At 25.3% G+C, this 27,755-nt stretch overlaps 11 protein-coding genes across 11 annotated transcripts; 4 read left to right on the top strand and 7 right to left on the bottom strand.

The window, feature by feature from the left end:
- Positions 1–25: 25 nt before the first annotated feature.
- Positions 26–856, top strand: DICPUDRAFT_82193 (uncharacterized protein; the record flags this gene model as incomplete). Its single annotated transcript, XM_003291479.1, has 2 exons — positions 26–48; positions 130–856. 2 exons carry the CDS (start codon positions 26–28, stop codon positions 854–856), a joined length of 750 nt encoding a protein of 249 aa, XP_003291527.1.
- Positions 857–1,465: 609 nt separating this feature from the next.
- On the top strand, positions 1,466–3,828 carry DICPUDRAFT_82192 (uncharacterized protein; the record flags this gene model as incomplete). Its single annotated transcript, XM_003291478.1, has 6 exons — positions 1,466–1,726; positions 1,784–1,898; positions 1,970–2,699; positions 2,762–3,116; positions 3,251–3,377; positions 3,455–3,828. The coding sequence occupies 6 exons, from the start codon at positions 1,466–1,468 to the stop codon at positions 3,826–3,828; spliced, it is 1,962 nt and encodes a 653-aa protein (XP_003291526.1).
- Positions 3,829–3,907: 79 nt separating this feature from the next.
- DICPUDRAFT_92697 (uncharacterized protein) lies at positions 3,908–4,368 on the bottom strand. Its single transcript, XM_003291473.1, has one exon. The coding sequence runs from the start codon at positions 4,351–4,353 to the stop codon at positions 3,919–3,921; it is 435 nt and encodes a 144-aa protein (XP_003291521.1). The 5' UTR covers positions 4,354–4,368; the 3' UTR covers positions 3,908–3,918.
- A 1,448-nt stretch (positions 4,369–5,816) lies between these two features.
- On the top strand, positions 5,817–7,076 carry DICPUDRAFT_156126 (uncharacterized protein; the record flags this gene model as incomplete). The annotated part of the gene is made up of 1 exon (XM_003291477.1): positions 5,817–7,076. One exon carries the CDS (start codon positions 5,817–5,819, stop codon positions 7,074–7,076), a length of 1,260 nt encoding a protein of 419 aa, XP_003291525.1.
- A 208-nt stretch (positions 7,077–7,284) lies between these two features.
- On the bottom strand, positions 7,285–7,737 carry DICPUDRAFT_156125 (uncharacterized protein; the record flags this gene model as incomplete). The annotated part of the gene is made up of 1 exon (XM_003291472.1): positions 7,285–7,737. The coding sequence occupies one exon, from the start codon at positions 7,735–7,737 to the stop codon at positions 7,285–7,287; it is 453 nt and encodes a 150-aa protein (XP_003291520.1).
- A 167-nt stretch (positions 7,738–7,904) lies between these two features.
- Positions 7,905–9,617, top strand: DICPUDRAFT_82188 (uncharacterized protein; the record flags this gene model as incomplete). The annotated part of the gene is made up of 1 exon (XM_003291476.1): positions 7,905–9,617. One exon carries the CDS (start codon positions 7,905–7,907, stop codon positions 9,615–9,617), a length of 1,713 nt encoding a protein of 570 aa, XP_003291524.1.
- A 39-nt stretch (positions 9,618–9,656) lies between these two features.
- DICPUDRAFT_57406 (uncharacterized protein) lies at positions 9,657–11,739 on the bottom strand (the record flags this gene model as incomplete). The annotated part of the gene is made up of 2 exons (XM_003291471.1): positions 9,657–11,578; positions 11,645–11,739. The coding sequence occupies 2 exons, from the start codon at positions 11,737–11,739 to the stop codon at positions 9,694–9,696; spliced, it is 1,980 nt and encodes a 659-aa protein (XP_003291519.1). The 3' UTR covers positions 9,657–9,693.
- Positions 11,740–12,058: 319 nt separating this feature from the next.
- On the bottom strand, positions 12,059–13,081 carry DICPUDRAFT_49886 (uncharacterized protein). The gene has a single exon (XM_003291470.1). The coding sequence runs from the start codon at positions 12,998–13,000 to the stop codon at positions 12,392–12,394; it is 609 nt and encodes a 202-aa protein (XP_003291518.1). The 5' UTR covers positions 13,001–13,081; the 3' UTR covers positions 12,059–12,391.
- Positions 13,082–15,142: 2,061 nt separating this feature from the next.
- Positions 15,143–20,096, bottom strand: DICPUDRAFT_82185 (uncharacterized protein; the record flags this gene model as incomplete). Its single annotated transcript, XM_003291469.1, has 2 exons — positions 15,143–17,892; positions 17,960–20,096. 2 exons carry the CDS (start codon positions 20,094–20,096, stop codon positions 15,143–15,145), a joined length of 4,887 nt encoding a protein of 1,628 aa, XP_003291517.1.
- A 718-nt stretch (positions 20,097–20,814) lies between these two features.
- Positions 20,815–25,493, bottom strand: DICPUDRAFT_49884 (uncharacterized protein). The gene is made up of 4 exons (XM_003291468.1): positions 24,895–25,493; positions 23,247–24,817; positions 22,984–23,166; positions 20,815–22,915 (listed from the first exon to the last, which is right to left on the bottom strand). The coding sequence occupies exons 1-4, from the start codon at positions 25,444–25,446 to the stop codon at positions 20,842–20,844; spliced, it is 4,380 nt and encodes a 1,459-aa protein (XP_003291516.1). The 5' UTR covers positions 25,447–25,493; the 3' UTR covers positions 20,815–20,841.
- A 274-nt stretch (positions 25,494–25,767) lies between these two features.
- DICPUDRAFT_99050 (uncharacterized protein) lies at positions 25,768–27,498 on the bottom strand (the record flags this gene model as incomplete). Its single annotated transcript, XM_003291467.1, has 5 exons — positions 25,768–26,431; positions 26,509–26,792; positions 26,879–27,011; positions 27,107–27,378; positions 27,442–27,498. 5 exons carry the CDS (start codon positions 27,496–27,498, stop codon positions 25,768–25,770), a joined length of 1,410 nt encoding a protein of 469 aa, XP_003291515.1.
- Between the last annotated feature and the right edge of the window lie 257 nt (positions 27,499–27,755).

The raw sequence follows: 27,755 nt of genomic DNA, 5'->3' as shown, positions 1-27,755 counted from the left end.
TTGTAATATATATATAAAATTAGAAATGTCAGCTGCTAAATGTGAAGAGTAAGATATTTTTTTAAAATTAGAAAATTTAAAATTAAATTTATTAATTAAATTTTTGATTTATTTTATATCTATTTTTAGATGTACCAAAACTGTTTACCCACTTGAAGCTTTTTCAGTACTTGGTAAATCATGGCATAAAGTTTGTTTTAAATGTGCAGAATGCAGACAAGTTTTAAATTTAAAGACTGTTCAACCACATTCATCAGGTAAAATTTATTGTAATAATCATTATCCAAAAGAAAAAGCCACCCAAGTTGCCGATTCATTATCAGTTGTTAATGCTACCAATTCACCAAAGGTTGCTTTAGTTAATACTCAAGTTAAAGGTGTTGAAGCTGGTACAGTTACCACCGATTCAATGTCAATTTCAAATGCTACCAATGCACCAAAAGTTAATAAAGTTAATCAACAAATCTATGGTGTTGAAAAGGGTACCATTACTACCGATTCAATGTCAGTTAATCGTGCTATCAATGCTCCAAAAATCAATACAGTCAATACTCAAGTTAAAGGTGTTGAAGCCGGTACTGTTACCACTGATTCAATTTCAATTTCAAATGCTACAAATGCTCCAAAAGTTAACACTGTTAACCAACAAATTTATGGTGTTGATGCTCCAACTCAAGGTATCGATATGAGATTACAAAATGCTCTCAATGCTCCAAAACTCGATACTGTTAACAACGAAGTTAAAGGTGTAGATGCCCCAACTCAAGTTATCGATATGAGATTACAAAATGCCCTCAATGCTCCAAAACTCGATACTGTTAACAATGAAGTCAAAGCCATCGATAGAAATATTTAAACAATTTTTAACTTTTTAAACAAACAAAAAATAAAATAAAACAATTTCGAAAAAAAAACTAAATTTATCAAATATGAATTTATGAAATTTAAACCTTTATTTCATTCCTTCAAAATATTTAAATATTACAAAGTATTAATTTTTTATTTTACAATAAAAATTCACTAATTTTTATATTTTTTTTTTCTTTAGGTAAATCTATAGATACTATATTTACAAAGCCATCAAAATAATAAAATTACAAAATGATCAAAAAAAAATAAAAAAAACTTTAAAAAAAATAAAAAAATCTTTATTAAAAACAATTTAATTGATTATATAAAGATTTGCAAATTGCAGATTGCCTTAATAGTTTCTATAAAATTCTGTTTGGAACTTCTATATTACCTTATTATTTACCAAGAGATTAGTATTATAAACAAAAAAAAAAAAAAGGAAACAATTTTGAAAATAAAATTAAATTAAAAAAAAATACCACTTACCCCTTTTTTTTACAATCACACTTTTTTTTTTTTTTTTTTTAATATTTTTTATTAATTATAATCAAAAAAAAAAAAAAAAATTAAAGGGTTATTTATTTATAAAAATAATATTTATTTTAAGGAATAAATGGATAGTTTAATACATGAAATTGAACATCAGAGCACAAAACTAATAAATTTAATATTACCTTTTTTAAAAAATATTAAATTAATAACTCTTTTATCAATTTTATTACAATTTGTATCGATTGCATTGGTATTATTACTACCTAGTTTTGGTTCTCAAACTTATGTTTCAGAAAAGAATTTGCAATGCACAGTTAGTCCGTTTATATCAAATAATTTTGCAGAAAAATCAATTAACTATTCAAATATATTCAGTGAAAATGTAATTATATTAAAATAAAAGTAGTAAAGCCATAATTATTAATTTTTTATTAAATAGTTTCCAAACAGATCTCTAGGATCAAATGAAGCTTTAGAGAGTGCAAATTGGATTAAAAATCAATTAGATACTATTGGTTTAGATACACAACTACATTTTTTTAATTCATCATTTGGTAAGTTATAGTTTTTTATTGTGAAACTTTATAAAAGTTTTAATTTAGTTTTTAACTTTTTTTTTTTTCAGATAGGGTAGGAGTTAATGTTGTTGGGATTGTTAAGGCAACTAAATCATTAGGTACAGAGTGTTTTGTGTTAACCACATCATTTGATCAATGGCATAGCAAAGGAGCAGTGGGTTTTTTAATAGGATTTGCAGAGTATATGAAAAATACAACCTGGCAAGCAAGAGATTTAATATTTTTATTTACTAGCGAAGGTGGTGAAATGAATGGTGGTACATCAATGGATATTTCAGGTTCTTCAGTATGGATACATGATTATTTTTCATCTCCACCCCCAATTAAAAATAATTTTTCAAGAAAAACATCTAGAGATAAACATCAAATTGGTTGGATAAAAGATAATAAAGTTTTTAAAAGAGGAGGAAAAATTTATGGAGCAATAGCATTGAATAGGGTTGGTAACCAAGAAATGGAAAAGATTATAGTATATCCAGAGGGGTTAAAAGGGGGACTATCAAATTTAGATATTATAAATACAGTTACAACAACCACATTCCTCAATGAAATACCTGCTGGAATTAATTCACATATGGTAGATGAACCTGTTGAGGGTTCCATCTATGGTTTGTTAGTGTTTATGTGGAACTCCGCATTATCGTTACCAAGATCAAATCATGCAATTTTTACAAAATATGGTATAAACTCAGTTGGTATTAGTACTGATTCCTCTCATAACGTCTGGGATATAGATTTTTTAAATACACCATTGCATAAAGTCCACAATTTTAAAAAGTAACAAATGGTTTTATTTATTAATGGCACTATTCAAAATACTAATATTTTTATACATTCAGCGAATATAAACAACCTTTAAGCAATTCAACTTTTTTAAATTTAGGTAAAATTATGGAAACTGTGGTTCGTCACTTACATAATGCTGACGAACAACTACATCAATCATATACATGGTATGTTATGGCAGGTGCTGTTTTCTTTATAGATATCGGTCAAGCACTGTTACCAACAATAGTTTTAGTAGTTTCAATGGGTGTCCAGTTTCTTTCTTTTATTTTAACAGTAGACAATTTACCAATTAGAGTTATATCAGCAATGCCAGAATTCTTTTCAACAATAACATTTTGTTTTCTTTTATACTTATTACCAACAATTTTAACATATATAGGATTTATACCATCAAATGATTTAAAGGTAATGAATTATTTAATTTTTTAAAAAAATTAAAAATAAACTAATAGTTTTAATTTTAGCCTGCAAATATAATCAATATAGATTTTTATTCAAATCAAGTTGATATTTATCAAAGCCTCATTCCCTATATATAGCTGTTTGTTTTTATTATATATATACTCATTTTAACACCAGTTTCAAAATATATAAAAAATATAGTTATTTCAAAATATCCAATATTAACTTATGATTGGTATGGTTTACAATCATTATTATTATTACGTAAATATAACCTTTAAATATTATAAAAATATTGTTTGGTTATTAATTATTAATTATTAATTATTAATATATAATAGACTATTCATTAGTTTCTTTAATGTGTATGATGTTAAATAATCAATTTGCATGTTTGTTCATGATTTTTTCATTACCTACGATTCAGTTTACAGGGTTTTTAATGGAGTGTTCAATTAGATCCAAAATCATTAAATTTTTATGGCTATTGGTGTGCCTATTTTCTCACCCAGTATTTTTATTTTTCGAGTGGTGGTCAATATGGTCTGTAGGTTGGAAGAATCTATTTAGTGGGGTTTTAATTGCTTCAAATAACTGGGGTTTCTTATTTTACCCAATATTTACATTATGCTTATTACCAATATTTATAAGTATATTTAAACTTTTATTTATAACAAATTGTTATAATACTAAACAAAAATTTAAAAATTTTTAATAAAATAATAAAATATAAATTAACAGATAATTAAATAAGAGTATTATTTATTTTCTTTTTTTTTTTTTCTTTTTTTTTTCTCTTAATTATTTATTTATTTATATTTAGTTCATAAAAATTTCTATTATTCCCATATAATATATTTTCTTTTGTTTTTTTAAAACCACATTTCATTAACATTTTATTTGATGGTATATTATCAGTTCTTGCAGTAGCCAACACTTTTTTTAATGGTTCGCCATCTATTAAATAATTTTCTTCGATTAGGGTATGCGAATATTCGTTGACCATGGTATTTGATATTTCATATCCATATCCCTTACCCCAATAGGGTTTTAATAATAGTATACTGCATTCCGAGATACCTGGATGTCCAGAGTGACCTAATGTTGAATGACCTATAAACTCGTTATTTAAAAATACAGCAAATGACGAAAAAGGATCGTTGTTTTTATACCTATTATACCATTTATTAAAAACTTTCATTACCTCTTCATCATTTAAAACTCTACCTGTTGCATACATTTTAATTGATTCTCCATCCTGAAATAATCTTTTATAAAAATTAAAATCACTTTCTTCCCTTATACTCTTTAATTTTATTCCTGATCGTTTGGTTTCGATATCTACTGTTATTATTTCATTTTTATTAATAATTATTTTACTATTTGCATAATTATAACATTTCATTTGTGATCAATTTTTTTAATTTATTTTTTAAATTTTTTTTTCATGAAACCCTCAAAAATTTTTTTTTTTTTTTTTTACACCTAAAACAAATAAATTTTAATTTCCCACGCTAAATTAAAAAATAAGTTTTTAACCCCATTGCAAAAAAAAAAAAAAAAAAAAAAAAAAATTTTCTTTTTCCTTTTTTTTTTCTTTTCATATTCATTAAAAATTAATAAATCAGAAAAATTTATTTTAAAAATAAAATAACTCTCATGCCAACACCACAATTACCTAATTGTGATAATAATAGAATAACTCTTTCTTTTTTTTTTCTGAAAATAAAAAAATTCAAAAATAATAAAAATAATAGCACTATCGTAAATAAATATTCATAAAATTTAAAATAACTCCTTATAAAAATAATTTTATTAATAATAATAAAACTTTAGATCTTGAAAAGGTACGAAAGTGGACAAAAATACAAATTTTATGCAAAATCATTAATGATCTTATGCTCTAAGGTAACTTCTTTTTTTTTATTATAATAATTTTAAAAATATAAACTCATATATATTCAAATGCTAAGAGATTTATAATTTATTGTGTACTATCACATACATCATCCTCAACACATACCCCCATTTCAAAACAAAAATTCTGTATTAATCTATTTTTAGAAAAAAAAAAAATAATGAAAAAAATAATAATTCCCAAAATGTTTAAATAACACACACATTATATATTTTATAACTACCAACACTTAAAAAATTAAACTAAAATTAATTTTAATATGTATTCAAAAATAAAGCACACACACAAACACACCCCCTTCTTCAAAAAAAGATTAAAAAGAATTTACAATAAAGGAAATAGAAATATATAAAATATAAAGAATAATTTATTTTTTATTTATTTTTATATTATTATTTTTTTATTTAATCACTCAGCACACATACACACACACACACATTTAATAAAAACTTGTATAAAACTTATCATCTCATAATACTGGAAATTATTTATATATATATAATAATAAAAAAAGAAAATAATAATTTTTTATTCCCACATTTTTTATTTTTTTTTTTTTTTTTAATATAAAAGAAAAAAAAAAAAAAACATTATTAATAGATTTTTTTAAACAAAGATTAATTAACCCCAATAATATAAAATAATTTTTGGAAAAAATAAATTTCCGCAAATATATATATATATTTATAAATAAATAAATTCATAAATTAATAAATAAAGAAATAAATAAATATTATAATAAACAGACCCTTTAATAAATAAATATATTTATTTATTTATAAATAATGTCTGATAGTAAATATACTAATAATATTTTTTTAATTAGTGATTGGAATGTGCCATCACAATCAGCATATTATAATTCATCATCCAATAATGGAGTGGTAAAACAATGTTTTTGCGACCCAATATTTAATGTTAATATTTGCGATGTATCATTTTGTAAAATTTATGCCTTTGTATTTTTTATTATATTTATAGGTTTATGTTCAGAAGGCTCAAGAAGAGCGTATCTGTATAGACATAGTAATATAAAATCAGCTGCTTTCATTTCGTTGTGCCAAACTTCGTTAAGTTCACTGTTTATGGTTATCAAAATTATATTACAAATTACCCAAACCGATAATATACTTGCCCATCGTTTTCTGTTTATGGTCCATGTTGCATTTTTAATATCTGCATTCATGTGGATTCTTATCATCTGGTCCAAAAAGTTGTCAAAAATCAAGATTGCAGCCGGTGTTACCCTCTATTTGCCATGGTTAAAAAAGATCATCATTGTGACCAATATCCTATCTCTTATTATATTCTGTATTATATTCCCAATTTTTTATAACACCATAGCAATCCTTGTGGTGTTAGGTGTTATCATTATATTCATCTTTATCAACTATTTGCTTATTGGTATCAACATTAGAAAGGAATATTTATTAATCAAACAACTAACCCCAAATTCAACTATTTGTACAAAAGAAACGAAAAAGAAGGCTAAAAGAATTTCGATTTTTGCTTTTCTTACCAACATGGCTGTAATTTTAACTATTGTAATTTTATGGTGCTCCTACAAGGATTACAAAAAAGATAGTGATGCTGATGAAAAAACATTTATGGTATTAAATCGTACAATTAGTGCTTTCTTTACCTGTTGTTTAATTATAACAATGAAACCAAATAAAAAAAGAAAGATTTTAAAAGTTGAAACCCAAAATGAAAAAGGAAAAAAAGTAAATGGGGAAAAAGTTAAAGGAAAAGGAAAGGAAAAAGAAAAAGAAAAAGAAAAAGAAAAAGAAAAAGAAAAAGAAAAAGAAAAAGAAAAAGAAAAAGAAAAAGAAAAAGAAATTGTAATAGAAATAGAAATGGAAGTGGAACCAGAACCACAACCAAAAATAGAACCGGAGCCAAAACCAAAACTAGAACCAAAACCAGAATCAAAACCAGAACCAGAAGAAGAACCAGAAGAAGAAGAAAAAGAAGAAGAACCAGAAAAAAAAGAAGAAGAAAAAGAAATTGTAATAGAAATTGAAAAAATTGACTCGACTTATTAATTAGTTCGAATTTTAAAAAATATATAAATAAACTTTATATATTTTTACATATTTTTTTTTTTTTTTTATAAAAAAAAGTAGAAAATAAAAAAAACAAAAAAAAAAAAACAAACCAATACAAAATATTATGTATTTATTATTATTTAAAATTACTTTTTTTATTTTTAAATTTAATAGATTTTATTTTATTTTATATATTTTATTTTTATTAACCAAGTCTTGTATTGAGAGTACTAAAATAAATAGGCTTAAATGTTAAAACTCCATTTATAGATCCACTGACTGCAAAAGTTGGTTTAACTGGGGAATATGAAAGTATTGAAAAAACTAAACAAAATTCTGATTTGGTTTGGTGTGGTGAATATGTTTTGCAATATAAATCTAAATTTGAATTGTAAATATAGGTTGTATATCCACCATAGGATGCTGTTTGATTATGCGCTATAGGAGTACGTGTTATATATCCATTATCTGTATTTGAGTAAATTTCTAAAACAAATACTGCTGTACTTGATGTTTTTATCATTAAATTTACACCTGTTAAATGAATTAGTCCCGGTACATTTGATTCATTTGGTAAATGTATAAAATTATTTTCTTTAACTTGAACATTATCTAATGTAACAATATATCTTGTATCGGGAATTGGTGGTTGGGACATTACTTTTATTATAAAATTAATACAATAAATATCTAAAACAAATTTTTATTATAAAAAATTTCATTTTTTTTTTAATTTTTTTAAAAATGGGAAAAAAAAAAAAAAAAATTTAAATTTAAATTTTTTTTATTTCATTTTATCAAAAAAAAAAAAAGAAAAAATAAGAAATGAAATATTTAAATTATATTTCATTTTTTATATTATTTTTTAATTTATTTTTTATAATATCCTCATCTAATAATAATATAGATTTATATATATCAAATAATGGCAATGATAATAGTGAATGTGGTTTAAATAAAGAAAATAAATGTAAAACCATTAATTTTGCAATTAATAGTGTTTTTAAAAAACTTAATAAAGAAAACAATAAATTACGATTATTATTAGAAAATGGTGTTTATGATAATATTGAATCATTCAACATTGATTTCGATTTAACATTAGAGAAATTATCATTCAAAGAAAAACCAATTTTAAAATTCATTGATGAAGAAGATCAAGTCACAATTAGAGAACACGAAGAGGATGAAGATAGTACTGAAGACGATTACTATTATGAAGACTATGAGGATGATATTTTAGAAGAAATTGAGGAAAACCAAGATAAAGAGGATAAAGTTGTTTTAATTAAGAAATCAAATTGCAATTTGCCAATGTTCAACATTTTATCAGCAAGCAAACAAGTTAGCTTCAAGGGTATTACATTTAGAAATAACCAAGGCTTCAATTATTTTATAGAATCTTTAAACCATGATAGTTTAGCATTGAATGTTTTGAATTGCAAGTTTGAAAATCAAGAAAATCAGTTTATAAATATCTTTCAAGAAACTAATATCAATAATAATAAAAATAATATTAAACTTTTAATCAAAAATTCAATATTCATTGGTAGTCATAATAAAGAAATTCCAAAGTTTAGTGGTTCAATTAATTTCAAATCAAATCAATCATTTGAAACTGCAACATTTTCAGTAGAGAATAGTATTTTCAAAAACATTAGAGGATGTCCACTTTATTTAAAAAACACCAATAGTGCCGACATAGAAGGTCGTAAAAATTTCAATTTCAACTTAAAGAATACCATTTTCAATAATAATATTCAATCAAATAACGGAGGTGCTATATCTTTATCTGGCTTCAATAATGCTTCAATTGAAAACTCTGTTTTCGAAAATAATGTTGCAATTCAACAAGGGGGTTCAATTTCTATTTCAAAGGTTACAAATATTGAAGTTTTAAACTGTAGATTCAATAAAAACAAGTCTGGAAACAATGGTGGCTCAATATTTTTCTACATTGCTGAGAATGTTAAAATTGAAGATTCTAAATTTGTCGAAAACCTTGGTTCGTATGGCGGTTCAAATTACTTTGAAAACTGCAGTCAAGTAATATTAAAATCAAATTCCTTTATTGATAATAGAGCTGTTCTTTCTGCTGGATCTATTTATTGTAGATTTTCAAATATTAGTTTAGCCGACTATGGAAACAAATTCAAAGGTAACACAATTAATATAGATATGGATAAAATACATAGATCCACTCCACAAGTTTATAATGGTTTCGACTGTTATGCAGATAATGCAAAAGGCTCAACCTGCTTTATTACCGGTGCAAATGAAACATTTATCCAAGAACTTTTACAGCAACCAAACTGTGGTGGTACCTCAATTTCATTTTTCATTTTAGATAATATAGAATATATCATCCTTTCAATCAGTTTCTTATTTATACCAATTATTGTTCTATTTGTTAAAATGGCAAATAAAAGATCAGAACACTTTAAACAATTTTTAATAAGCGAAGAAGAACTAAATGAACAAGAATCAAATGATAGAGAGAAAAAAAAACAACCACAAAATATAAAGAAAAGAAAATAAAATAAAATTATAATAAAGCTATAAAATATATTTTTTTTTAAAATATTATCTAATTTTTTTAAAACTACATTTATTTTTATTGTTGTATTAATTTTGATAATCTTGCATTTGAAATATCAGTCATAGCTTTTAAACCAGTTTTTAACTCTTGATCCTTTGAGTTATTTAAACGTTCTCTTAATACTGGAATAATTTGTTCTTTTGAACGGCCATTAACAAACTCGACAAATTTGAAACCAAATTGTTTTTCGTATTGTTCATTTAAGGTTTTTAATGTTGAATAAATTTCAATGACACGTTCGTCAATCTTTTCATTTTCTAAACCTTGTTCACGGAAACTAATTGATGATGTTTTCTTAATTTCGGCTGGATTGAGACCAATTCTTGGATGTGCATTAATGACGACAATCTTATCTTCGTCACCTAAAGAGCCAATAATTGATTCAGCTTCATTAATTAATTCTTGGTATGATCTAAATGGTTTTTTAGCGTATAATCTTGTAGCAAGTGGTGGAGCAGCTTCAAAGAGAAGATGAATACAATTAAAGAACTCAGGTTCATCTAAACTATTAAGTAACTCGATAGTTGGAAGGAATGGTTTTGGATAAGTTGGATTGGTATGGATTTTGGTTTGAATTAAACGTTGACCGGTAACCTTTGTAATTCTTTCTTGATCCTTTTTGAAGATTGAATCACCACGTAAGATAGTTTCATAAATAATACCAAAAAGTCTTTGTTGGTGGTATGGTGAATGCTTGTTTTTAACCATTAATTTATCTTGATCAACAACAAACTCTTCTTTTGGATTCCAAACTACAAAATCAGCATCTCTACCAATTTTAATTGAACCTTTTCTATCATTTAAACCTACAAGACGTGCTGGTTCATCGCTCATCCATTTTGAAAGATTATGGATTGGGATATCTCTCTTCTTGGCTTCTGTCCAAATGATTGGGAGACCTAATTGTAATGATGAAATACCACCCCATGCTTTCATAAAGTCCCCTTCCTCTACTAACTTTAATTCTAAAGTGCATGGTGAATGGTCAGAGACAATTATATTAATGGTACCTCTTTGAAGAGCTTGCCATAGTAATTCTTTATTTTCTTCTTCGCGTACTGGTGGGCAACATTTATAGAGTGTTTCGCCATCTGGTACTTTTTCTGAAACAAAATATAAGTAATGGAATGTAGTCTCTGCAGTAATTGGAATCTTTTCTTTGTGAATGGCATTGTCAAGAGTGTCGAGAATATCAGATGATGACAAATGGACGATATGTGTTCTAACATTATTTTTCTTTGATAACTCTAAAATCATATTGATGGCAATATTCTCTGCTTCTCTGGGACGGCTTTGAAGAAAAGTATTATATTTTCTTGGGTCGGCATTCTCTTCAATTAATTTGGCAGTAGCCTTTTCAATTGGCTCACCAATTTCAGCATGGAACATCATAACAACATCTCTACCACCTTCTTCTACAGCCAATGATTTCATAATTTCCATTGCCTCTTGAATATCAGTTTCTTGAACATGTGGGAACTCGTCGATGCCTGAGTGAACTAAAAATGATTTGAAACCAACGACACCACCTTCCAATACCATTCTTTTAATTTCATTTGAATTACCTGGAACAATTCCGCCCAATAAACCAACATCTACACGAAGCTTATCCTTCATTGCTTCAATCTTTTTGTTTAAACTATCGAGTGAGGTTGTAACTGGCGAACTATTTAATGGCATATCGATAATAGTTGTTACACCACCTGCTGCTGCTGCACTTGTAGCACATACAAAACCTTCCCATTCAGTTCTTCCTGGCTCATTAACATGTACATGGCTATCGACCAAACCACCCATAATAACAATATCTTTATTTTCACTTAACTCTTTGCTAATTAATAAATCAAATTCCTCAGTTGGTTCATAATTATATTCTTTGATACCACAAATAATACCATTTCTAAAAATAAATATTTTGGTTAATATTGATTGAAAAAAAAAAAAAAAAAAAAAGAAATATATTTACCTAACTAATACGGATGCCTCTTTAATACTATTATTAATAATAATATTTCTACCTTTTAAAATTTTTAATTTATTATTACAATTGCCTGTGTTCATTTTTAATTAAATTTGAAAGTGAATTAAAAAAAAAAAAATATAAACCCAAAAAAAAAAATCAGTCACAAAAAAAAATTAAAAAAATTAAAAAAAAATAAATAAAAAAAAAAAACAAATAAATATGAACTTGTATAATGTCATAATTTAAATATTTGATCTATTATAAAAATAAAATGAATTAGCTTTAAACAAAATAAAAATATCTCAATGTCAAATTACAGATTAAAAAAAAAAAAAATATCCACACATATTACAGAACCATTTAATTAATTTCTGTAATAAAAGAAATATTATAAAAAAAAAAACCCATTTTATTATTATCGTAAACTTTAAATCCTTTTTCTTTTAAAAGAAAACTTTATTATTAATATTATTATTATTATAAATATTATTAATATTATTAATATTATAAATATTATAAATATACGTATTATTATTATTCTATTTTAAAATCTTCGTCTTTTTAATTGAAATTGAATTATTATTATTCTATATATTGTTGTTTTTTGTATAAATTTTTTTTTTTTTTTTTTTTTTATAATTAATTTATTATTACATTTTAAAACTATAAGTGATATTTACATTGAGATTATATTATTATTATTATTATTATTATTTATATATTATAATGATTATTATATATTTTATATTATTAATTATTACACCAACTTAAAAATTCCAAGCATGTTAAATATTTACAACCATAGCACCATTCTGAAGGTGAAATATTTTTATAGAATACAATAAATAGAGCAACAAATAATCCCACGGTTAGAGGAATTGCAACAAATAATAGTAACAAACGTTTGCCAATGGCTCTTTTTGGAGTTAAAGAAGGTAAAAATATCCAGCCAGTTAAAATACCCATAATAAACCCACCAAAATGTGCATAATTATCGACACCCGGTAAAAACAAACCAACTGCAAAGGATGTAATGATGGTAAAAGCTAATGTACCACAATTAAGATAAGGTCTTGCTAAAACACCCCAATTTCTTATTAAATCTGCCAATAATACACCTAAAAAACCAAAAATTGCACCGGAAGCACCTACTTGAACTGATTGAGGAAGCATAATGGCACTACAAAGGTTACCCATAACACCACATAATAAATAAATTGGAACGATACGATGACCACCATAGGCACGTTCTAGCTGCATACCAACACGTAACTGAGTAGCCATGTTCATTAAATAATGGAAAATTCCGACATGGAGAAATATTGGTGAAAAAAATCTCCACCATTCACCCTGTAGCATATAGGGTGTATATTTGGCGCCAACATCTAAGAGTGTATAAGAAGATGGACCAAACCATGGATTGGTTTTCCATGCTTCAAACCCTCCATTGTATATAACCTCCCATACAAACATTGCTAAATCGATAATACTAATTGCAATAATAAAATAGGGTGTATATTGTTCTGGTGGTTGTTGCATATCGTTATGATCTTCCTTTAATGATAATGAGCTGACGCCACGACCCAATGTGGATGGTCTAGCATGTTTTTTTCCTCCAGTAGATGCCCCATCTGCTCTTCCACTAACAGCACCTGGTCTTCCTCTTCCTCTGCCTCTACCTCTGCCTCTTCCTCTACGAGTTGCACCATCATCCTCATCCATATCGCCACCTTCTGCGCTTGTTGCTAATTTACCACTACCATCTGGAGTTATCATTGCTTCGTTTGGATAATACTCTATAGTCATTGATTCCCTTTGTTGTTGATTTAATACACTATTGTTGTTATTATCTGCTCTATATTGTGGAGGTGAATCTGGATAAACTGTAGTCATCTCTATATCATTTCTATATTGTGGTGCTTTTTCCCAAAAGGAGTCCTTCATCCAATATGGTTCATCATCTTCATAATATTGACTATTATTATTATTTGGTTGTGAATTACTATTATTGTTTTGATTTACATTATTATCTGATTGATTTTGATTAGCTCCATTTTCATCATTTTGTGTATTATAGCTATTCTCCAAACCAAAATATAAACCAACTCCATCTTTAATTCTAGTTGTAGCTCCTTTAATTGTAAATTTTTTATTTGACATTTTTGGTAATAAACATATAAAATAAAAAAATATCTATTTATAACTATTTATTTTTTATTTTTCTAAACTAATTATTAAAAACAATATTAATATTTTACTGATAGTTATTAATTTTTATATAAAAAAATGATAATTTTGTTTTGCATAAAAAAATAGTTGATGAATAATTTAAAAAAAAAAAAATAAAAAAAAACACTATAATTTATCTGAAAAGTTAAAAAAAAAAAAAATTTATTTTTATTTTATTTTTATTTATATTTATTTATATTTTTAACACAACACACCAACTTAAAAAAATAAATAATTTTACCAAATATATATATTAAATATAAATAAATAAATAAATAAAATTCAATTGAAAGAAAGTCTAAAAATTAATACACACTATTGATTATAATAATATGTGTATCTGAGCCACATATGAATTTTATTTATTATAAATGAAAAAATATGATTATGATGGGCGATTTGAGTGTGTGTGAGTGATAATGTGAGAGTGTGTGTATGTGAAGGCTATTTATAACTTACCAGTGTCAATTTTTTTTACTTTAATAAATGAAATATTGAACAATAACAAAAAGTAAAGTGTTCGAATTTTTTTTTTTTTAATATATTTGTAAAAATAAAAATAAAAAAAAAAAAAAAAAGACTCTTAAAAAAACAAAAAAAAAAAAACAACACAACACCACTTGATAAATGTTATATAAATAAAATTATTATATGTAAGCTAATATTTGATTAGCTATATATTTATTTTCTTTTCTTTTTTTTTTTTTTTTTTTTTTTTTTTCAAAAACCTAAAAAAAAAAATTCAAAAAAATTCAAAAAAAACAATTTTTTTTTTTTTAGTAACTGATTATCGAGATTTGGGGTGCCAAGCAACGCTTTTTAGATATTTGAGTGTGTGAAAATATAAATATACACCCAAAAAAAAAAAAATAATAAACAAAAAAAAATAAATAAATAAAAAATAAATCAAATAAAGGACCTCACATTGTTATTTTTTTAAATTGTTTTGTTTTTTTACATCAAATTAATTTAATTGCAACGTAGTTATATTATTTTTAAAATAAAATTTTTAATATTTTTATTATAAAAAAAAAACAAGAGTTGTACCAAATGGTTAGATGATTGATCAATCATTGGGGAATCATTGGGGAATCATAGTGCAAAAAAAAAAAAAAAAGATTTTTAAAAATAATGCTGAAATGTAAAAAAGAGTTTTATACAAAAAAAAAAAAATTTATTTGTTTTTATTTTTTATTTTTTTTGATGGTTAAATTTAATTAACCATTTAAAAAAAAAAAGATTTGGTTATTAATAAAAATATGTTTTTTTTTTTTAAAAGTCAATATTGGTTGATTTTAAATAATTATTATCCACATTATGATTATCCATATTATTATTATTGATATTGTTGTTATTGTTATTGTTGTTGTTATTATTATTATTATTGCTATGGTTATTTCTATTGATTAAAGTTTTTGGTTTGAATTTTTTTCTTTCTAATTCGATTCTTGTATAATCTAAACTATTTCTTAAACCTAAAGAAAAGAATGTTATTCCATCACTAATACCCAAAATTGGATTAACTATGAGACCAGGTACAGCCCAAAACATGTTATTTAAAAAGTTAATAGGGCCAGTAGATTGCGAGAATGGATCGATTACACTTTTAACACCATTGTAAAAGCCACCAAATATTTTGGACATACCTTTTTTAGCGCCTTCAGTTAAATTTTCGGGTTGGCTAGTCCAGATTGATTGATTATGTGATGCTTGATTATTAAGAGTACCAAATATTTTTGAAGCAAAACCTGTAACTTTTGATGATGTTGTTAAAAGTTCAACAGTGATTTTTTTCATTCCTTTAGTTAAACCTTTACCTAAGCCTGCAATAACATTTTCACTATCTTTAGCTTCTTTAATTGGATGAATAATGAGACCTAATATTGATTTTCCAATGCCAATACCAATACTAATGGGTGTTACACCTCCTAAATATTGGAATATATTTTTACCAAATAAATGGGGTGAATAAATTGACATTATACTTTCGGATAGCTCTTTACTACCAATATCATGGATATGAATAGGTGGTAATGTAAAGTAAGCGTCATTTAGTGGTATCATTTGGAATACCCAAACAAAACCGCCTTGAATAAAACTGTGGTTGGATAAAATTGATGATGGTTTATAATCTACTTTAAATTGTAATGGGTGGATTTCAAACTCATCATAATAAATTTCTTGTTCTTGTTGTGGCTGCTGATTATTACTATCAAAACTATTATAGAGTTCGTCGGATGAGAAAAAGTATAGTAAAAAGTCGACAGATTTTTGATGAAATTCTAAAAATAATGGGGAGATGTGTAATTTTAAATTATGATAAACCCTATTGAATGGATCTTTTCTAGTGGCAAATATAAATGAAAGTATATTCTCTTTTTGTTTTAATAGCTTTTCTTGTTGTTGCTTCTTTTTTCTTTCTTTTTCGCTATCATCAATTTCAAAGTCATCGATTGCTATCATTTGGAAATGGCTTAGTGGACCTAATAGATTTTGATAATAGTTACTAACATTATCTCTAATTAATAAAGAGCTGATATTAACAACCAATAGACTATCGTAGTCCCTAATACTTTTTAATAAGTTGTTATTATTATTGATATTGTTATTATTATTATTATAATTATTTTGAAGAGATATATCATTAAGACTATTATTAAGATCATCTGATTTTTTGCTTTGATCATAAGTATTATGTACTAAATCTGAAATATGAGCTTCTAATACTATACTACTATTATTATCATTGCTTACTATATGAATATAAAGTACTAGATCTATAATAAAAATTTGAAAATCTGGTATTTTTGATTGATGGTTTGATATTTCTATATTCTCTTTATTTGTTGACGATTGAGAAGATGATTGCTGTGGTTTTGTGACATTTGGGTTTGGCATAGAGGAGTGGGAGGGAGATCTGTTTGGGGTGATTTTAAAATCTTGGTCTATTTCGTAGTCAGTATTTATATGAATCTTATCAATCTTATCAATAATTTTTGTAATAGTTTCTGGATTTGGTTCAACCTTTTCTTCTTTAATAACCATTAGTGATGATAGTCTATTTAAAAATCTTGGGAATAATGATTTCAAAATTGTAAATTCTTTCTTTGTCATTGTAATATCGTAAGAGTGTTCTATGATCTCAATCTTTGAGCATTTCTTTTCTGGGTTCATTTTTAATAGGAATAGTAACTCTTTTGAATTGTATGATTCACCAATTGTTTTATATTCTTGGTTCTTATAGTTTAGTTCCCTGAGTGAAATCTTTGTTTGATGCATTTGAAACTCTAGGACCTCATCTTCGCCAGAATCAAATAGTTGTAAAATTACCATTGAGCTGGATGATATTTTTAGTCTTGGTGAATTATGTGATCCAAAATGAATTACAATATTATATAAATTAATTATACTATTTTCTTGTTTAATTTGTTTCTGTTTTTGTTGTTGTTTTAGTTTCTGATCTTGATCTTCAATAGTATTGTTTTCATTTGAAATTGAAACCCAGTTTATAAATTTATTTATAAATAACATTGATGGAACGAAACAAATTGAACCAAAAGCGATAAATGTCTTTGAATCTTGAAATTCTAGAGAGTCACAATATGTGTATAGATAATCATCTTTTGACATAAAGTTATTGTAGTCTTCGTCATCTGAATTATTTGGTTGTTGTGGTTGTTGTTGCTTATAATCATCTTGATAGTCTTCAAAGATTTCAGTTGGCATTTTAAATTGATTTTTAGATTGGTGGTTTTTTAATTCGACCAATTGATTTGTTAAAAATAATTCGGGTTTTAATAAAATTGAACTTGTATTCTTTTGATTTGGTTTTTGATAATAGTTTACATATGAATTAAACTGGTCTAATGAAATATATGTAAAACTTGATATTGGTTTAAAATCTTCATTTGGGTAGCCGATTGCCATTAATAGATCGAATCTATTGATATCCAATGTAAACTTCTCGATTGGATTTTTATCTTCCACTTCATCCATATCTTCAAATAGTAATTGGAAGTGTGCTGAAGAAATAAAAAATTAGTACATAAAATGAGAAAATAAAAAAATATAAATAAATGATATATTTACCAGTTGTAGAAAATAATGTAAATATACTAGTTGATTCTGATTCTTGTGAGGATAATACGAATGATGAAATTAAATTTTCATAATCTGATTTTTTAATTCTTAAATCAATAGTCGGTAAAAAGCAATTAATATTGCAAGTTGATAGTCTGTTGGCCTCTTCGATTGAATGCTCATTGTTGTAGTATGAAGTGGAGTGGCTTTGAAAGAATGGGTTGGCAGTATAAAGTGATGAATCTATTGGGTAGAGTGAGTGAATTTCGCTATCGCTGAGTACCTCTAAACGTTTTGATATCTTTATAGCTGGAGTACCACTGATTTTTAAGCAATTGTATCTACCTGGTTGAAGATCTTCATTTTCTTTTCTTTCGATACCATTTGGTAGTAGGTCTACATCGATCGATTCGAAATGGATATCGGTGTTTAAGAAACCTGCAATACGACTTATGTAACAACGCATTTGATTACCATTTAAATGGATTGCAAACTTGGGTTTACTTAACTTGCAATTATTATTATCGTGAAGTGGTAAATGCAAGTAATAGGATATTTGTGGAACGATGATGTCGATATGTATATCTTTTTGAACATTGTCATTACTAAAATTACTGATATTATCAATCTCTTCATTTAAATCCATTTTACTATTATTATTATTATAACTACTATTGCTATAGCTTTGATTTAATAAATTGATCTCATGATTGGATGATGAAATGTCTTCAAAGGCTATGTTTTTAACTTGATTACCATCACTATCCTCATTATTATTATATAATAAAGATTGTTGTAGGTTAATATTATTACTGTTGTTACTATTATTATTGTTGTTGTTGTTGTTGTTGTTGTTTTTATTATTCGATGTGGTTGGTGGAGGTGGTTGTTGATTATTTAAAAATATATTTGTTAAATGATTAATTAGACCATTCAATTGGATATTGTTAATATTGCCATAGATACTTGATTTAAATTCGCATTGAATATTAATTCTATCTTGATTTGGGTGATTATCATCTACTCTTATATAATGAGTATCATCCTTTTTAGTTGAAAATAAATAAAATCTTTGTTTTTCTAATAAAGAGCCTTCATTCTTGTGATAAATTACTGAAATCTGTTGGAATGAAAATTGAGCAACATAGTTTGGAAAGCTAATATCTGGCAATTGGATAAGTGTTGAAAAAATATCAGTTAAGCTACCACCTCTACCTGAAAATTTACTTGGTGAAAACATGTTCATAATATTTTGAAAGAATGATTTTGGTTTATCATTATCATTTTCTTGTTGTTTTTCTTGTTGTTGTGGTTGTTGCTGGTCTGGATAAATTGGTTCTTTTAATTGAATATCATTATTTGAATCTAAAATATATTCAAATTTTGATTTCATAATATTGATTTCGACAAATCCATTATTATTATTATTAATACTGTTATTATTATTGCTATTATTATTACTATCTATTAAAAAGAGTGAAAAATTTTCAATTTCTATATTGATGCCATATAAAATTTTTTTTAGCATTAATTCTAATTTGTTTAATAACGGTAAACTAATAGAACTATGCATTTCAGCAACCTCGATTTCATTTTCATTTTCGTCCTCATCTTCATATATACTATTTGATAAATCCTTTAATGCTTCATCTTGAGATTTTTCTTTTGCAACAGCAGAGGCAGAATTAGATGGGTTGTTACTAATATCTAATGGCATTATCTCGACCTCTAAACCACTAATTGAAACATTAATTGATTTTTTAAAGAGATCATCGAATGGAATGGTTAGTTCAATCTCGGCAACTTTTATCATACCAAGACTGAATGGGAGCCCAACTAACTTGGGTTTTAATTTCTCTTGATCGAAAACAACATTCTTTAATATTACATTATGAGACTCTAAAATTCTGGTTTCAAATTCGGATTTTTGTATTGGGTTTACTAACAATGATTTTATATTTTTATTAATTAATGATCTTAAAACTTTATTTAAAACTGTATCAACAACATATCCAAATCCACTTGAAGATGATTTTTTATGGTTTGGTGAAGAAGAGGAATTATCATTATTATTAATATTGCTTTTGTTATTGTTACTGCTGCTGTTGTTGTTGTTTAAAGGCTCGCTGGCCTTTTCGTTATTCATTAATTAATAATTAAATATTAACCAATACAATTTTCTATTTGCTTTTTACTTATAAAACTATTAAAAATTTATTTAAATGCTGCAGTTTATTTATTTATTTATTTTTTTTAATGCTTTTTATACTTTTTTTAATGGTTATTTATTATTTACAAATTATTTATATTATTATATTATCTAATTTTTGTGTGTATATTTTTTATGATATAGAATGCCAACTTAAATGATTTTTTTTTTGGTTTTTTTTTTTTTTAAATTTTGAAAAATTTTATTTTTATTTTAATTTTTTTTTATATTTTTTTTAAGTTTTAATGAAAAATTATAAACTTATAAATAAATATAATAATTAAAAAATATAATAAAGAAAAGAAAAAAAAAAAAAAAAAAAAAAAACCCTTTTTTTTTAAAACAAAAATACATTAATATTTTTTTTTTAATTTTTTTTTTATTTTATTTTTATATTTATTTTTATTATTTATTTTTAAATTTAATCTGGCAAATCTTGTAATTTTTTCATTGTTTAAATGAAAATTTGGGGTAATTTTAAGAAAAAAAGAGATAAATAATAATTTTTTAAATTATTTATTTGTGGGGGTGAAAAAAACTATTTTTATTATAAGAAATAAAATTTTATTTTTATCACATTACTTGTATTTTTTTTATTATTTAATAAATTAATTTTAAATTTTTATTTGTATGTTTTTTTTTTTTTTTTTTTTTTAATTAATAATGGTATTAATTAATTAATTCAATAGTTATTATTATTTCTTTTATTTAATAAAAATCCATTAAATGAAGAAAGTGATTGTTCTTTTAATAAAAGTGATGATAAATCTACATTATATTGTTCAAATTTGGAGAGGAAAGATTCTATAATTTGTTTGGCTTGTTTGATTATATTTTGATCTTCAACTGGGATTGAATCGGACAAATTGTTTACATGATCGGTTTTGAATAATTTTAAAAAGTAACTAATTTGATTAAAAAGTTTTGAACTTGTCATTGATTGAATCATTTTACCACGACATTGAGGTCTTTGACAACGATATGAGTTTTCTTTATATGATTTTGAAACTTTTTCACATTCGGTACATTGAAGATCCCAATTATTATATTGCTTTAAATAGTTTCTGATATTGATTTGTAATTGATTTAAAAGCTTTTTAATAGGAACTTTAGCATTACAATGGGCACAATCGAAACCTGATCTAATTTGGTCATCGTTATTGGCCTTGGTGACTGATGTAAATTCGTTATCATTGTAGCAGTATGGGCATTCGAAACTGAATGATTTGCACTGTTTATATCTAAAATCTTCTGAAGACCAAACAATTTGACGATTCTTATCATATTCACTTTGGGCAGATGCTGCGGAATCTGGTCTTTGATATTTGGTATTGGTCATACCTAACCATGTTGCTAGTTGTGCACCTTCGGTTCCGATTGGGCCAGTATTACGTTGGATAGATGGTAGGATTTGTTGTGATAAATACCAATCAGTATCAATATCTTCCATTGACTCTACATCTTTTGGGTCACGTGCTCTTTGGTACCATTCTTTATCACCTTTAGTGATTACATAAGGTACTTGGTCACCAACTTGGATATGATGACCTTTATTTTTTTGAAGGATAGCTACTTGAACATGTGGTTGAATATCAGCATCATTATAGTCTTCGATTGGTTTGGAGAGTGTTTTTGTGATTACAAATTTATCGACTTCATAAGAGTTTTCTTTTAATTTTTGGCTAGTCTTTTCGAGATATTCTTTGATTAAAGTGAATAGTACAATCTTTTCTTCACCAGATAAAATTAGATCCAATAGATATTGACCCATCTCTTTAGTTAAGCCACAATAATCTCTACGAACGATATCTAAACCTTTGTTTTCTCTTTCGGTAGCGGTAGTATTGGCATCAATACGATATTCTTTAAGACAGGCATACTTCTTCTTTTTAAATAATAATAATCTCTTAAAGATACCATCAAGACCAATTTCCATAACACTGTTTCTATAAGATTCATTGATTTTCTTTTGAATTTCTCTACCAATGGTTTCAGCTTCGTTGAATGTTGGAACACCAGTATAAACCATTAAGGAATCGGTATCACCATAAACTACTTCATAATTCATTTTACCGACAATAGAAACACCCTTTTGAAGATTTTCTCTACCCTTACGAGTAACTAATTCGGCCAATGGCAAAGCAAAGAAACGACTGTTTGAAAAACCTAAACAACCATACATACTATTGGCGATTAATTTTACAGCCTGTTGTTGAATATCTAATTGTTTCTTTTGGGTTTCATTCTTTTCATTTTCCATTTTCTTTTTAATCTCTCTTCTTTTGCCAACAAGAGATTTTAATACAGTTGGCAATATACCTTTTTTAATACTGGACGATGGTGGTTCAGCTTCGACCCATTTACCGTCTTCTCTTCTTTCACGTGGAATTGTTGTAAAGCAAACATTGAACTCTTGAATAATGGATGGATACAATGAATTGAAATCTAATAATACAACATAACGATCATAAAAATCAATCTTTGGATCTAATACAAGACCACCACTATAGCCACTATTACTTGAATCTTTCTTTATTGATTGATAGACTTTATCTGGTAATAAATATTTCTTTTCATAAAAGTTGTGTAATAATAAATATTCGATTCTTTCTGCTCTATTTGATTTTAATGATTTATTCCATTGATTACCAGCTAAATTTGTTAATTGTTTTGTTAATGGGAATACAAGTAATTTAAATATTAATTTAAATATAACAAAACAATCATTTTCATTAATTTCAATAAAAATATTTAATCTATGATTTAAAGAAAAATAATTAATAATTAATAATTTTTTTTTTTTTTTTTTAATATTATTACTTACTTTTTGGCGGTATCGTAATAAGGTTCAATAGCAAGGTAATTAATTTCTTGTTTATTTTCAATGCCTAATTGAGATTTACATAATTCGACCAATGAATAATTCTTTTCTTTTGGTAAAAATTCTTTACAAACTAAATAAGAGTCACAAATTAAACGACCTGAAATTGTATTATATTTATCAAAGCTTTAATTAAAAAAAAAAATATATTGACATTAATAAAATAAATATTTAAAAAGTTTTTATAAAATGAATATAAAACTTACTTTCTCTTTCTTAATCTTCCAATTTGAGACCATTGAATAACTTTTAATTTTTCTAAGCGGTCAAATAATATTTCGATATCATAGCCATCAATATTGTGACCAGCTAAAACATCTGGATCTATATTTAAAATTGTGTCACAAAAGAATGATAAAAGATTACTTTCACTTGTACAGATGGTTAGATTTTGATTGGTTGAATCTTTCTTTTGAAATTCGGGTGGGAAAACTTTACCGCTTAATGGACGGATGGCAGTAATAAATTTGACGTTGCTTTCTTCTTGGGTAGGACCATCACAACTAATTTTTTCATGGATGACTGCACTGATCATTACAATTTCGTGTGAGGAATCTTTGACAAGAGATTTGGTACTAATACTCATTACTACTAATGGTGGTGATGGTTTGATGGCTTTTGATGGTGTAATATCTTTGAAAGATTTAGTTTTGATTTCATAACGACAATATGATTTCTTTTGACCAATTGAAAACTCCATTTGATAGCCAGCTGAGATTGTTAACCAAGATGGACCCATAATCTTTCTCTTGAGAAGGAAAAGTTCGCTTGGTGATGAAGTAATACCATAAGCACATCTAAATGTTGAACCTTGAATATCATTAGGTAAGGCTGGGTGAGTTGATGGATATGAAACCTTCCAAACATTTAATTCTTCAGAGATGGGTAAATTTTTGTGGGCAACTTGATAGTCAAAAGCACTTGTTCTCTTTACTTTTTTAATTTTATAGTCTTTGATTCTATTTTTTTCCATTAACGATTTAATTTCCTTTTCAATCCTTTCATCTGTTGTTTGAATAGTTGTAGATTCACCACTTTCATCTAAAATATAATCTCTTGGTAAAAAGAAAACATTTCTAATCATATTTTCAACGAAAATGCAACATGATGAATATTTGTCCCCAGAAGTAGCGGTAGAGGTGGTTGATTTCTTATCTTTCTTCTTATCGGTTGTAGTATTTGTTTTAATTTTACCAAATAAAATAATTTTACCTTGTCTGTCTTCTTCAGTTGATAATAAAAAGAATTCTAATGAACCATCCTTATTCTTTTCGACTAAATCTGCGTTGGTTGGCATAATTTCTTCCAATTTCTTTACAGAGACAACACTATCATCAGATTTGCTCCACCAATCATCACCTTGAGTTTTTGGAGAAATAAATTGTTGTTTAGTTGGTAATGTAATTTTTGGTGCTTTATTAGTATTGGTTGAGGGTGTGTTTTTGATGATTATATTGTTTTGAGGAGCTGGATTACTAAATTCCATATCAAATTCAAATTCTGGATCTTCATCTAAACCTAATGGTTCAGCTTTAATTGATACTTGAGCTTCTTTTTCTTCTTTTTCTTCTTTTTCTTTTTGTTCCTTTTCTTTTTTTAATTTTTCTTCCATTTCTTGTTGTTTAACTTTTAATTGTTCAATATCAAGATCATCGACTGGAGCACTTTGTAAATCTTCAAGCATAGCATCAAAATCTAATTCTCCATTTGTTGATTTTGAACTATTGGCTGTAGAAGTGGTATTTGTTGAATCTTTTTTTAATTTATCAAAAAAGAACTAAAATTTTAAGTTATAGATTTTGATGTTAATATTATATTTTTTTTTTTTTTTTAATTAATTATTATATTACTTACTGAAGAACCTGTATCATTTGTTTTTACTGTTGGATTTAAAAATTCCATAATATTTCTTTTTGGTATTTCAGGTTGTGGTTTTTCTTTTGGTTTTCTTGGGGCTCTTTTAGCTTTTGGTTTCTTTTCTTCATTTTCACCATCTTGTTTAGTTTTCTTTTTGTTTCTCTTTTTACGGCCAACTTCTATAGCTTCTTCTTCACTACTGTAATCCTGATCATTTTCTTCGTTTTCCAAGTCATGGTCATCGAAATCATCTTCGCTGTTTTCTTCATCATCACCACTACCGTTTTCATTGTCACTCTTTTCACGGTATCCATCATCGCCTTCAATGAAATCTCTATTTTTTCTCTTTCTTTCTTCTTTATCAAATTCAGTTTCATTCTTCTTGGCTTCTTCTTCTTCTTCTTCTTGTTTTTTCTTTTCTTCATCTTCTTTTTGTAATTGTGCTGTTCTTTTTTCACCTGTGCTTCTCGCCCTCCTTATTAATTCAATAGATTTTAAAGTTGAATTATCTGTAATTGTTTTTTTTTCTCTTTTTGGTCTATTATCCATTTTATTATTTATTAATTTTAATATATATAATATAGTGTATAGTAAACAATTGTGTAATTTAAATATATATAATACAAATAATATAATTGGGTTATGAAAAAAAAAAATTTAAAAAATTTAAAAAAAAAAAAAAAAAAAAAATTTAAAAAAAAAAAAATTAAAAAATAAAAGCGCCACGCTCTTTGTGTTAAAATAAAAATAAAAACCGCTAAAATAAGAAATATATAAAAATAAATAATTTGTCCAATTTTGATAATGATAAATAAAGCTTTATTAAATTTTGGTTTAATGGTTATATAGATTTGTTTTTTATTATTTAGTTTAATTTCTTAAGGTAATTTTAGATAAAAATGGTTTTGGTTCGAGAGTAACACCAATTAAAGCATTTTCATCATATTCTTGATCAGTAGTTCTAGAGAATTTATAGTTTTTAAATAATTTAGTACCAATCGAGAAAAGAGAGTCTTCGGCAAAGTTTTTACCTGGGCATACACGTGGTCCAATTGAAAAGCTGATATTTACATTGGCATTTGCTGGTGTTTCAATGAAACGAAGTGGGTTAAAAGTTAATGGGTCTGAATAGAATTTTTCGGAATTGTTTGCAGAGTAAAGATTACTGATAATTAAAGAACCTTTTGGAATAACATAGCCTCCTATTTCAGTAGTTTCGCTGCACATGTGTGGTAAACCTAATGGGACTGGTGGTGAACGTCTAAGAGTTTCTCTGATTGTGGCATTGAAGAATGGGAAATTATTTTTTTCAGTTAAAAATGGATACGATTGTGTATTGATATCTTGGTATAATTTTTCTTGAAGGTTTTCATTATTTGATAAAAATAAAATCATCCATTCTAATGTTGTACTTGTTGTGTCAATACCACCAACCAACAATTCAATACAAATATATTGAAGAGCATCTACTTGGACAAGTTGTAAATGGTCATTTTTTATTTGGATTAATAGGTATTCAATAAAACATTTTGGACTATAATAAATAAATAAAAAATATTAATAATTTAATTTTTTTATTTTTTTTTTTTTTTTTTTTGTTTTTTTACTCACTTTTCTTCATCCAAATTTTTTAATTTTTCATCAATTTTGGGTTTAACGAAACTAGTCATTTTATCTACGAGATGATGTAATTTTTTATGTGATGTAAATGGTCTTAAACATTTTATAAAATCTGATGGTTGAGAGCTAAGATATTTTAGTAAATCATCTGAACATTGAATGAAATCAATGATATCTTTTGGGATTTTATCATCTTCATACAAAACAGATTCACCAAAAAGAAAACAAAATATAATGTTGAATGTTAATCTTTTTAATATTGGTCTTATATGTATCTGTTTATAAATTAAAAAAATATTAATATTTTTTTTTTTTTTAATTTATGATAAAAAATAATACAAACATTTCCATTAGCAATTACTTGTTTCTTTAAATACTCATCAAATTTAAAAAACTGTTCGTTAAATAGATTTTCTAATAAACGTGTTTTAGATTTGGTTAAAGCAGCATTTAAAATACCTCTAATTTTTTTCCAATATTCAATGTTTGAAAAACTTTTGATTTTTAAAAAAAAATAAAAAAAAAAAGGTTAATTTGTGATTTTTTTTATGGGGGTGTGGGATAAAATTTAAAATAAATGAATAATTACCCAATATTTTTACCTTTACCAACAATTACAAATGTTGGTAACATCATTCTTTCCATAAATGATGTAGAGTTTATGTGATAAGCTTCTGCAATTACATCTGGGTCATTTAAAAATACAGTGTCAATTGAACCAAGTCTTAATGAAAATACTGGACCATATTGACGATAGAGTTTATCCAGGGATAAGTGTTGCTTATTTGGTGTAATTTTATATAAACCACCAATAATAGGTAGATTTATTGGACCATTTGGATATTTGATATGTTTATTTTTCTATATAAAAAAAAAAAAAAATTAATTATAAATAATAGATTGTAGGGGATTAATAATAATTACATTGTTTTTAATAAAAAATAGTGTAACGATAATAGTAAAAATTAAAATTATTAACATTTTATTTGGGGTTTTCGTAATTAAAAAAAAAAAAATTAATAATAATTATGTATAAAAAAATAATAAATAAATAAAAGTAAAAATAATTTGATTTAAATTTAAAAGATAATTATTTTTTAAGATTGATTATATTTTTTTTTTTTAATTTTATTATTTAAATATAAAATGATGAAAATAAAAAATAAAAAAAAATATTAAATACCAAAAAATTAAATTATTTTTTTAAAATAATAATTAATTTTTAAACTATCAATTAA

This window comes from Dictyostelium purpureum, assembly GCF_000190715.1.
Source record: "Dictyostelium purpureum unplaced genomic scaffold DICPUscaffold_281, whole genome shotgun sequence".
Taxonomy (NCBI): domain Eukaryota; phylum Evosea; class Eumycetozoa; order Dictyosteliales; family Dictyosteliaceae; genus Dictyostelium; species Dictyostelium purpureum.
Note: the sequence above shows the minus strand (reverse complement) of the source record. Positions and strands in the feature narration are given on the sequence as shown.